At 40.4% G+C, this 11781-nt stretch overlaps 2 protein-coding genes across 2 annotated transcripts; one reads left to right on the top strand and one right to left on the bottom strand.

Moving 5' to 3' along the window:
- The first annotated feature begins 1977 nt into the window (after positions 1-1977).
- Positions 1978-4057, top strand: LOC108960384. The gene is made up of 4 exons (XM_039315164.1): positions 1978-2067; positions 2325-2458; positions 3797-3852; positions 3950-4057. Exons 1-4 carry the CDS (start codon positions 2019-2021, stop codon positions 4023-4025), a joined length of 315 nt encoding a protein of 104 aa, XP_039171098.1. The 5' UTR covers positions 1978-2018; the 3' UTR covers positions 4026-4057.
- A 3366-nt stretch (positions 4058-7423) lies between these two features.
- On the bottom strand, positions 7424-11469 carry LOC108957219 (probable LRR receptor-like serine/threonine-protein kinase At3g47570). The gene is made up of 2 exons (XM_039315257.1): positions 8264-11469; positions 7424-8119 (listed from the first exon to the last, which is right to left on the bottom strand). The coding sequence occupies exons 1-2, from the start codon at positions 10896-10898 to the stop codon at positions 7734-7736; spliced, it is 3021 nt and encodes a 1006-aa protein (XP_039171191.1). The 5' UTR covers positions 10899-11469; the 3' UTR covers positions 7424-7733.
- Positions 11470-11781: the final 312 nt, after the last annotated feature.

Genomic DNA, 11781 nt, shown 5'->3' with positions numbered 1-11781 from the left:
TACTAGTTATGGAAGACTAATTGTCAGAAATTTTAGAAGTCGCCTCTTTCTACGTCTCTTTATTTTTCAAGACCTTCCCCTCCTTCATTGTTTCCCCCCAAAAAAAAAAAAAAGCTTTACTCCTATTAGAATTAGAATAAGAATAAGAAGGTGGCAATAAAAGAGACTTGTTCAAAATAAGCAGTTTTATGACTCAAACTAAATATTTTATCGCAGGTATACAATTATGATAATCACTCGGGGATGTCAATACCAATGGTTTCTTTCCACCATTTTTAAAATTCCCGAGGAAAAGGAGCTAGAGGATCAAGTTTAAGTGAATATTTGAGTGTGCAAGTCACCGTTCAAAAAAAAGTTGGGCACGTCAATTTAGTGAAGGGTATTAGAGTCATTTCCTTCCCTTTTTAAACTTTTTATTTTTTTAAATTTTTTTTGGCCGCTCTCCGTGGGTGGGACAGGTCAGGCTAGAAATCGGCGTCTCTTTGGCGCCCAATGTTAACCAATCTCGCCGACGTCCGATCTTCCCATCCTCCCTCTGCTCCAGCTTCACTCCCCACTCCCCAAAGCCAAACCGCTCGGTCGTCTCCCTCATCAGGTGCGTCTCTCGCTCTTGGTCTTCGTCCAGGGATTGCCGCGATCGCGAGCTCACAGCACCGTCGCTGGCGCCGGCCCAGCGCGATCGTCGGCGACGTCGAGCTCGCGACGGCGCCGCCTTCACGAGCTCGCGACTCCTCCATCGCTGGCGCGTCTCTGTACTTAGCTCCGCCTCTTTCGAGAACCTGAGCGCGCTTCGTTCGGTCGTCTGGCGGTTACGGCCGAACGACGCGTTCCTGTGATCTTGTTGCGTGATTAGGTGGTTGCGTTCATCACTGCGTTAGAGCTTCTCTATCGTCAATGTCGTGTGATGCAGAGGGTTCCGATGAATGTCCAGTTCTTACTCGGTCTGTCTTAGCTCGGGGCTCTGTTGACGAAGGAGTTGGAGACGCTAGTTCATAATCGGGAATATAAGCCCTTGCTTTCGCTAGATTTGAGTTTTACGACGCAGTATTGCCGCACAGAAATTTTTAAGGGAAAAGCGCCTTTGTTTGATGATTTTCCGCTTTGGTACATGGTGCGGCAAGTGATATGAATGTCTTTACAGTTTGAAGATGGAGGAATACTTGCAGTACAGGAAGGCTCTGTGATATCGAATGAACGGTACTTCTATACCTGTCGTTCTCTGAAAGAAAAACATGTACACCTTCTGTAAATAAATGTTGCTGAGTTGCAATTGTGAATTGAAAGATGTGGAGGATCAGGCGGCCAAGATCTCAGTCGAAGAGCAGATGCAGATTACTACCATTCAATCTCTGGAAAGCGACCTCACTTCTGGTTCAGTTTATCTCTCTCATGTGCTACTTTCTCTTACACACATGACCACGCTCAGGCACACATGATTGATGTATTTGTGAACTTATGTATTACCTGATCTACACTTTTGCTTATCTACCTGTGGACTACATACTAAAAACCGCAATAACTTTCTGCAAGAGTTCAGTATAGTATGCAATGCTTTCTCTAAACTCATTGCCTATATTCGTGTTGGATATTTAAATTCAAGCGAGATTCATGCAAAGCTTTTCATGAGTGAATGCTTTTCAGTTAAGCTGACATTATTTTAACTCTCAATATGAGTCGTCCCTGGGTAGTACTAATTACACTAAATGTCAATCTTTTATCAAATTAGTGTTGATTATCATTTTAAATTTACATATAAGATGAAGATGATGGTAAGTTGAATCATGATGATGCTTTATTAGCGGAGTTGTAGCTGAAAGACGTTTAACTAAAGAGGTGCATGCTTGCTAGGTCTCTTTGTACATGAGAACACCCAATTATTTGATGCGCATTAATTGATAATTCTGTTTGTTTCAGAGAGCATCTTTCCAATCCATAATTGATATTTCTGTTTGTTTCAGAGAGCATCTTTCCAATGCTGAGCTGGTGTTTGTTCTCCTGTCCCTATCAGTTGATGGGTTATGGACCTTGTTGTAGGGATTCAAGAGCTGCATGATTCTTCTTCACCTCGTGTGTGATAATTACAGTAACTTTTTAAATTTAAGCTTTACTCTTCTTCTATATCTCCTTGAAAGTATTTACACAATCAATTCGTGCAAGTTATTGTTAGTTTGGCCAAAATCTTTTTATCCTCGTGTTTCAATCATGACTGCTTTCGGGTGATTTTGTTGTGCAAGCTACTGTATAGACTTGTTAAAAGCAAACAATCTTTTCCTTTTCTTAGAGGACTTAACTTCCTTTTCTTTTTAAAAACGTTGTTTGTCCAGCAAAATCTGAAATTCAGAAGCTTAAAGAAGGAACAGAGCAGATGATGACTTCAAAAGGTCAAATATGCTCTCAGATATTGGACAAACAGAGAAAGGTCGCTTCTTTGGAAGCTGATTGTCGCACACTGATGCAGGTAGAGCTCCTCCTTATTCAAATATGTGTAATTTAATTAATAGTGATGAGTTAGACAAACTTCACCAAAAGAGAGGAAAAGAAGAACACGATCACCTGTTGGGTTCTGAAAAAGGAAGTGATCTTCAGCCTTATATCTGATATGCTGAACTGTGATATCCGTCCTTCACCGAGATCTTGTGATAAGATGCTATTCTACCTGCCTTACTCATTAACTCCAGAGATAAATCTTACGCTGAGATGTAATGTGTGGAACTTGGAAAAATCTTTTCCACCATTCTATCACGTTGAAATTCAACTTTGCATCCAATTCAACAGAAATAGTATGCCGCGTCCTTCCTCAAGTATATGTCTCTCTATTAGTTGATTGGTCTTTTGCTTGTGTTGATGTGAATAATTTGTTCAAGCTGCTAGCTTCATGATATCTTAAAGAAAATCTGTGACTTAAAGTTCAGGCCTTAGTCCACTCCGAGATAGAAAGATACCAGATGAAGAGAAGTATTGAACTCTATTGTTTGCAGCGATTATTTTTTGTGTAATGGCTTTTCTGATGATCAGGTTAGTGCATAAAAGCACTGTAATATGTTGTGGGAATGGAGACGATCATACATCTCAAAATAATTCTGGAGAGTTAGACATTGTATTAAAAACTAATATACCACCGAAGGTTGATAGATAGCTTACAGAGAATAGTTTCAAGATTACAGTTTGGCTGCTTTAGATGGCTAGTACATAGCTTGGGACGTCAAGCAGAACTCTAATGTCAACATGGATTTTAGATTTGGGTCAGTAGCAGAATGTGAGGATGGTGAGGAAGTTGGTAAATTTTCAAATTTGTCTTTCAATTTACCGGACATGGACGTTTATCTGATATGAGCTGAGATCCTAAAAGGCAGTCAGACCAGTGATGAAATGCATAAATATCTTTTTCCTGGAGCCTTTTCATAGTTTCCCTGGAGACAAATTTTATGTGCTAAAGTGCTATTTGCTTTAATACTTGGCTGTCGAAGCCGCTAATACTCGAATAGGAATTATCCAAATGTGTGAAGATAGGTAATTTTTCACTCATTTCTGTGTTGATTTTCAAGTTTATCCATGTAGAACTGGCAAGAGCATATGTAATTTTGATTTTGACACTTTTAAAGTCAATTGTGTGAGATTTCTGTACTGTGCAACCTTGTGTTTATTATTTATATTTAAGGAAATTGAGTTGGATCTGATATGGTGGATGGTGATATATATGCTGGAGTGTGAGGCTTTCCACATGATCGATTATGCTTAATAAAGAAAACTTGGGTAATTTTATCTTACCATAAATACTTGTTGGAGTTCTGTGCAGACTTTGGAGCTAGTCCACCAAGGAGTAAGCTTATTGGCCAAACTTGTTGAGAAAAGGTTACTGGCCTGTTCTCAAGTATCTAATTTTGTTGTGTCCTTGAACCCAAAAGATGCTGTGTTCTTCACCTCTTCACTGAATTTCTTGCACTTTCAGCACTTACTATGCCAAGGTTGCTGAGGATATAGATGTCAAATTCCAGAAGCTACAAGTAAGATTTCTCAAGTTTTGACCTCTCAACTTCAGAATGTCCACCAAGCTGACAGTTTTTTATCCTGTTCTTTTAGGGATGGCTTAACTGTCGCAAGCCAAGCCCAGACACAGGAGTGCATGACTTGGTACTCCTTTTTGTTTATTCTTCTTTTGGACTTGCTGTTACCTTCAGATTTTAAATTTGTCATATGGAGGAGGATCATCCTTTGTTGTGCTCCTACCATATATGTACTTTTAAATTCACTCGCTCACAAACAAGTACAAACATCTTGGTTTGCATTACTTCAGTCACTTTTTTCCCTCTTGTAGTTCCTCAATATTGATCTTCGAAAGGCTGAACATTTTTTATTTTGTGTACTGAAGGCTGAATTTATGATGGGACCTCTAATATTAATTATATTATGGTTCCCCTCTCGGAAAGAGTCTGTTAACCACCTTCAATTCTCTTATGTCTGCCTTGGCTATTACCTTGCAGCCAAATGGTTAGTAATAAGGTTTTTAGACCATAGCAGTTCTTTGCTAACCAGAATATTGGCAGGTCAAGGAAACATTGGATGAAGAAAAGGTTACAGCTGGAGGTATGGGTATTTAGCCTTTTCAAGTTTGACCTATTAGACCATACATGTGATCTTCTTTGGAGTTTTTATTTTCATGTCGTCATGATCTATTGTGCTTTTTAACAGCTTGACACCTGTTTCTTCAGCATAGATCATCATTTTGCCATACACTTAAAACAAGAATGGTTTCATTTTTCTTTGCTTTGGTATGAGTTTAGTTTGACAAATATATTATTGAGATATGTTAGCCAGTTCCCTTTAATAACTGCTGAGTCTCTGTCAACCTTTCCTTAATTTATGCTGGAGCACTGCCAATTGTTGTCAGGCTGTTTGCTGCTTCATCTGGTCATCGCAATCTGATGTTTCAACTTAAGGCAGGATCTACACCAGGAAAACTTATCACTTGCATGTAAGTGTCAGTAAGCAGATACAATTGGAAGCCATGCTCCTGTACTGTACACCGTGAGGTTTTGTGTTACAAAAACTTCCATTGCGGTTTACTTTTGATATCTAATGCTGATACCTTTGCAGCAGGAGGCAAACTTTCCAATCACCTCCTTTTTGATAACATGGTACTTACATACAAAACTAAAAACAAAAGAATTATGTTCATTGAACAGCGTAGTTACTTAAATTTAATGCTTGAACTGACAGAACAAGGGTGGATTCTGTTGCAGCAAAACTTGACGAGATCAAAAGAGCAAAAGCTAAGCTAGCTGTAGAAAATTCTGCAGTTAAGTTCATATCTAAATTTCACAATGTATTGATTTCACTTCTCTGATTAAAATGATTTTCACTAATTGTCAAAGCTTAGAGCGGACATGTGATAATGTGCACCACACTGCTCATCTTGGAAATAAGCACTAGAAAAATAGAGCATGCCAACTCAGGGTCCTGAATGAAGCACATTCCATTCCAATTTTATAATCTGGCAGAAAACTGCCATGGAGCAGGTCGATTCAAATTACATGCCTAATCGACTAAACTGATACCTCTAGGGGGGTTTTAGCTTTGATTTGGTACTCATGCCTCCATCATTATCTGTTAATTTCGCCATTTGGCATGAGTGTGATGTACAATTTTTAATCACTAGAAGTAAAGTTGTTAAGAGGCAACAATTTTAAACATTAGGATTCAAATTACATGCTAATAATATCCTAGGGGGTTTTGGCTTTGATTTTACAGCTTATCATTTGGCATTTATAATTTTTTCAGTTGAACACTAAAATGGTGCTAATAGATTTACATCTTATCATCATTTCTTCATGAACACTAATGGTGCTAGGCAACGCCTATTATTGCAGATGAAGCAGCAAATTGAGCAACTGAAAAGCCAGTCAAATGAGTTCCAGGTGAGTATCAAGGCAATAGGTTTTGTCAAGTATAGGTTGTACTCAATCACCATAATACTTGTAGTTCATGCAATACCAATGTAGAATGTCTGCATTTGGTTTTAATGAACCAAATCATTACAAATATAGCTAACTTGAAGTTCTATTAATGTGGTTTGGCTTCTCTGCTGAACTTGGTTCTAAAATGGATCCTTGAAATACAGGTCCAGGACTTTGTATTGATTGCACTTGGTTGTAGTTAAGACTCAGCATCTTTGTTTGCTGTGGTACGATGCAGGAGGAGCTAAGGGCAATGGATATTGAGACCTTGGAAAAGGAACAAAAAGTTCTGTTAGCAGATCTTGTTGGGGAAACCAAGTTCCAGCAGTCTCTGAGGAATCAAATCGAGAAACTGAGGGTAAAATTATTCCAAAACTGTGATTTTCATTTTTTTTTTCTTTTTAAATTGAGTGAAATGGATGTTAACAATATCATATTTCAATGTGCTGTTGACTGGGGAGTGTACACATAAAGCGGGATTGGTTTCACTCTACTTCCAACCTCTGTTATCTTCCAGAACTAGGAGATTGTTTTTCTAGAGTGTCTAGTTTTCTCTGGATTTTGCTGTTCTTCCATATAAGCTGTCTCAACTCAAATGAATAATTATGTAACAGACCCTTCTGTTTAGAAATTTTCTTAGTACCCTTATTTATATGTATTGCTGGAATCATTTGTTTATCTGCTTATAACAGGGAATATCACAGCTCGTGAAGTGCACCTGCACACAGGAGCACAAGATTGAGTTAGATGGTTGCGTATGAACAGGAAAAGAAGCAGCCAGGACACCGGATACTTGTAAGTTTTAACTACTAACTAGCCTAGTAATGTGATACTAAACTGGAATGACAAGTCGCTGAAGAGGAATCGGCATCAATCTAATAAAATGGTGAAAGAAAAGGAATAAACATAATGAAAAATGGAGATCGACTGCCCAACCAAACAACTGGCTGCTCCATTGGAACATCCATACATAGTGACCATATTGAACCGGAATACTTTCCAAACATAACGAGGTTAGTAAGTCCTCGAGAAAAGGCTGCATAATGACGTTTCAATCGCCTTTTGGATAATGGACTAGCTTATTGACTTTGAAGGACGGAAACGCAGACAAAACAACAATTATATAGAAGCGGTTGGCAACAAGACCATTCGAGTCCCAAAACTTCAAGCTTTGAGAATCAACCTTTGATGCAAACCGTTACTTTTGGTCAGGACTAAAACGAGATTTTTGCTCAAATGTGATGTTTGAAGATTCACCCCAAATATCAGAATTGTTAATTGGGGGGACGCCGTATTTAAATAAAACCCATTGCATTTCAGTTTTTTAGGGGTGTGGATAGACCTTAACCAGTTGCAATAAAACTTTTCAAGTATTGTCATTTTTTTTGGTAGACCTGCAAACCAGATTCAATCAACAACGTTAGACGACACCCTGATAGCAATGGAACCATATAAAGAGCAGAGCCTTGTAGAGCTCACAGGGCACTTGTCCCATTTAAGTGTATATTGAATCCGTAATTACAGGTGAATTTAGCTCATAAATTTGGCTTTTTATCCCATAAATATGTCATGAAGTGTCATTTAGACTAAAAAAAATGTTAAATAGTGTGAATTGATGGCTTAAAGTTGGAATGTCGGGTAGATACTCTCTCCGATTCGGAGGGAAATTACGAAAGTTGGACATTCGTCCTTTCCTTTTCATTCGCAAATAGCACTAGAGAGATTTATTAAAGGAAATGAAGAACATACTACTTTTGATGTCATCTATACGTGACTCATCTATCCAAGTGAAGAAACTGCAAAAAGTTTCTTCTTGATCGAGTGTAGCTGGGTTGCGACTTTGTTGATTCTCATGCGTCTTCGAGGCTCCTCCACAGAGCAAGCGAGTCCAATATAATATATTGTTTCCAGACATTCCTGAAGTATGCAGTTTCTTTCGTGAGGCAAATCTTGGGAACTGTTGTGGCCTTCTCCTTCGTGAAACAGCACGGGATCGGTAATCTCCTTAGCTTGTAGGGGCAGAGCCTTGTCAACATAATTATGAAGACTCAAATTATCTCTGAACATGTCGCTAGTGGGACTTAATCCCGTGAACATCTCTAATAAGAGAATGCCGTAACTGTAAACATCGCCTTCTCTTGAGACTGGACTTCCGTTAGCATATTCTGCAGTTTACATATGCCGTGGCGTAAGAAATGTCAAAAACAAAAATTTGAATTCACAAAATAGTTTCTTGAAGAAAGGATAAAAAAAGCACTAGTGTCTATGAGGACAAGTTGATAATGAAAGTCTAAGGGGGAGATGTTTACCGGGAGCGGTATAACCAATTGTTCCTTTTAAACCAACAGAGCTCATACTTGCTCTAGTGTCAAACATGGATTCAAGGACAATCTTCGTCAACCCAAAGTCACCAACATGTCCAACCATGTCAGCATCTAGAAGGACATTGCTTGGCTTTAGATCACAATGAATAATTGGGCTTTCGCATTGATTGTGGAGATAATCTAATGCAAAAGCAACATCTATGGAAATGTTTATCCTTTGGAGGAGACTCAATTTCTTCAAGTGCCCATCCGCAACATTTGGAGCTGGATTTGGGTGCAACCACTCTTCTAGGTTGCCATTGATCATGAACTCATAAACTAAAGCCTTAAACTCATCACCCTTATAATCAACGCCTGAGCACGCTGTCAAGACTTTGAGAAGATTTCTGTGTTTTATACTCTTTAACGCTTCGCACTCAGCTTTGAAGCTCTTGAGTGCACCATGCCGCGTTAAATTAAGCACTTTCACCGCAATGACATTTCCATTCTCTTGGAGCAGCCCCTTGTAGACAGACCCAAAACTTCCGACCCCAATCAAATTAGTTGAAGAAAAACCATTAGTCGCTTTTAGGAGAGTTCCATAAGATAGATTAAACAATGAATCACTTAAGGAGCTTGAAATTGGCTCATTTCTTCTTTGCTTCAACCAACGCAGACATAGGAAAGTGACAACGAGAGTTATTCCGAGAAGACCGAGAAGACCAAGAACAATAGCAATGGTAAGTTTCAACTTATGGACTCGCCCTCTACTTTTGGAGTTTTGAGAAACACACTTGGGAAGCTCAAAGATAGGCATTCCTCCACAGAGCTTTTCATTTCCAGCAACAAATGTCGCACTCACGTTCCCAAAAACTCCTTCAGTTGGTAGCATGCCTTCAAAATGATTGTAAGACAAATTCAGCTTTTCCAAAAACTGAAACTTCTCTAAGAACTGTGGAATTTCCCCATAGAAATTGTTGACGGAAAGATCTAATTCCTCGATGCTTCTTAATGAGCTAATTGATTGAGGAATGGGTCCATGGAAGAGGTTATCTTGCAATCTTAATACTGTGAGTCCATCACAATTGCCTAGACTGCTTGGGATTTCACTGTCCAAAATATTTCTTGAGACATCCAAAGTATCCAAATGTTTCAAGTTCTTGATTTCCATCGGAAGGACTCCACTCATATGGTTCCGAGATAAATCCAAATAGATGAGGTTCCCAACCATGGGAAATATAACAGGGCCACTGAGATTGTTATTAGAAAGATTTAAAAAGAGCAACATCTGCAGATTTTGCAAAGAGGGTGGTATTATGCCAGACAGATTGTTGTTTGACAAGATTAATTTTGCAAGATGGGAAAGTTTTCCTAAATCTGATGGGATTGGACCCGAAATAAGGTTATCGTCCATCCGTAATCCTTGCAAGCTAACAAGATTACCAATCTCTCTTAGAATCTCACCCGAAATCAGATTTTGGCCTAGTCGCAGGGCTATAAAAGTAGAGGAGAAATTACCAATGCATGCAGGAAGTGTCCCACCAAATCTATTTCCCTGCATCACCAATATCATCAAATTAACGGCATTTGTTAGTGAGCAAAGGAAGCTCAGTTCATTTGCATCGAACCCTCCAGTCCCGAGATAATTGGTGTATAAGGTAACTTTCAGAAGGTTATGGAGATTGGCCAACGAAGGGACTTTCCCCACTAGCTCATTGCCTCCTAGGTTGAGGTGTGTTAGATTTGTGGCATTGGATATCGACAGAGGAATTGATCCTGCAAACTGGTTAGAAGCAATGATCAAAACTTGAAGGTTCGGGAGAGTGAATCCTATATCTTCAGGAAGATTGCCACGAATCTGGTTTGCTCTTACGTCGATTTCAGTCAATGAAGACAAGTTGAAGATTGTAGGTGGAATGGTACCTGAAAGCCCATTACTTCCCAAGGTGAGCACCTTTAGTTTGTTGAGACGACCTAGAGATTGGGGAATAATCCCACTTAGACCATTTTGATAACAATAAATAGCCTCTAGAGATGACAAGTTCCCTATGGATGAAGGGATGCTACTAGTTAATTGGTTCGCAGCAAAGTTGACGAATTGAAGATTTGACAAAGAGCCTAGTTCTGCTGGAATTCCTCCGACCAACCGATTGTACTCAAGGTGGAGAAATAGGAGGCTCAAGCAAGCTGATATATTCTTAGAAATCTCACCTGTCAGTGAATTATTGGATAAATACAGCATTTGGAGCTGATGCAGCCGGCCAATTTCTGTAGGGATTTCAAGGCTGAAGCTATTGTTTTGGAGCCATAGTTTTCTTAAGAAGCTGAGGTTCCCAATATGGGGTGAGATGGATCCGGAGAGTCCTTGAGAATGGAGGTCTAGTACCGTGACTCTGTGGTGTTGACGATTGCATGTAACCCCATACCATTGACAGAAATCAGTGCTATCGTTCCATGAGTTAAGCCGCCCAAAAGGGTCATTAGTTATTTCAACCTTGAATGCAAGCAATGCAAACCTGTCTGTCTCGTTAGTAGTAGAAATGACTACACTAAAGCATAGCACAAGAATGGCAGCGAAAAGAAGCCAAGAACAACGAAGCTGTGCACAATTGAGACGTGAATGTCTCATTTTTAAGAGCATGGATGGGTACTAATTTGCTAAGGGACGGCAAGAAGGAATGAGTGAAGTGATATGTATTGGTTGAGCAGCTTGAACTATATATTGAACTGCCTCACGGAGAGCTTTTATAGAAGTTGTGTAGACCCTAAAGACTTCCTTCTACTATGCATTCGTCTCTCTTTTCCAAGGAAGTCATCCCTCCTGTATGCGAGCTATGAAGTACCGACACGTTGCCAGAGCTTCCGTGTCGTGTCCGACACGCTCTGATATGTGACGCTCCGACATGTGGTCAACACATGTCAGATTTTCCCGACACGTGGTCAACCTTTCTCTCGACATGTTTCAACGCATGTGTCCGAGAGAAAGGATGACGATGGAGGGTGGAGGCGAGGCCGAGACGGTGAGGGAGGACTTGAGGAAGAGCAGGCAATCTAGAGGGTCGTGTTTGCGACAATGTGATGAAGGGTCGGTAGCGAGGCTGCAGTTGTGAAAGAGGGCCCTTCCGGCAAGCGACTGCGATGAGGCGCCCGGGAGAGAGCTGTGTGACGAGGAGGAAGAAGAGGCTGTGGTTAGGGTTTTAGCGAGGGGGAGGGTGGTGGGGGACAATGGAAAGAAACTGAAGCCGGAGAGGGGGTGGCGTGACGATGAAAGAAATCGAGACCGGAGAGGGGAGGTGGCGTGGGGTGGGGGAAGAGATAAACCGAGAAGGGAGGGGGGATGACGGTGATTGATGGGGGCGGGGGTTGGGGATGATTGAGTGGGGTAGGTAGCAGGGGAGCTGGTGCCGTCGAGGGGGAGAGAGAGAGAGAGTAGGGAAGAAATCAAGGGCAAGACCTTGGGGTGGCGTGAGGTGCTGTCGTGGGGAGGAAGAGAGAGAGAGAGAGTAGGGAAGAAATCAACGAAA

This window comes from Eucalyptus grandis, chromosome 6, assembly GCF_016545825.1.
Source record: "Eucalyptus grandis isolate ANBG69807.140 chromosome 6, ASM1654582v1, whole genome shotgun sequence".
Classification (NCBI taxonomy): Eukaryota; Viridiplantae; Streptophyta; class Magnoliopsida; order Myrtales; family Myrtaceae; genus Eucalyptus; species Eucalyptus grandis.
The sequence above is the reverse complement of the archived record's forward strand: the minus strand, read 5'-3'. Positions and strand labels throughout refer to the sequence as shown.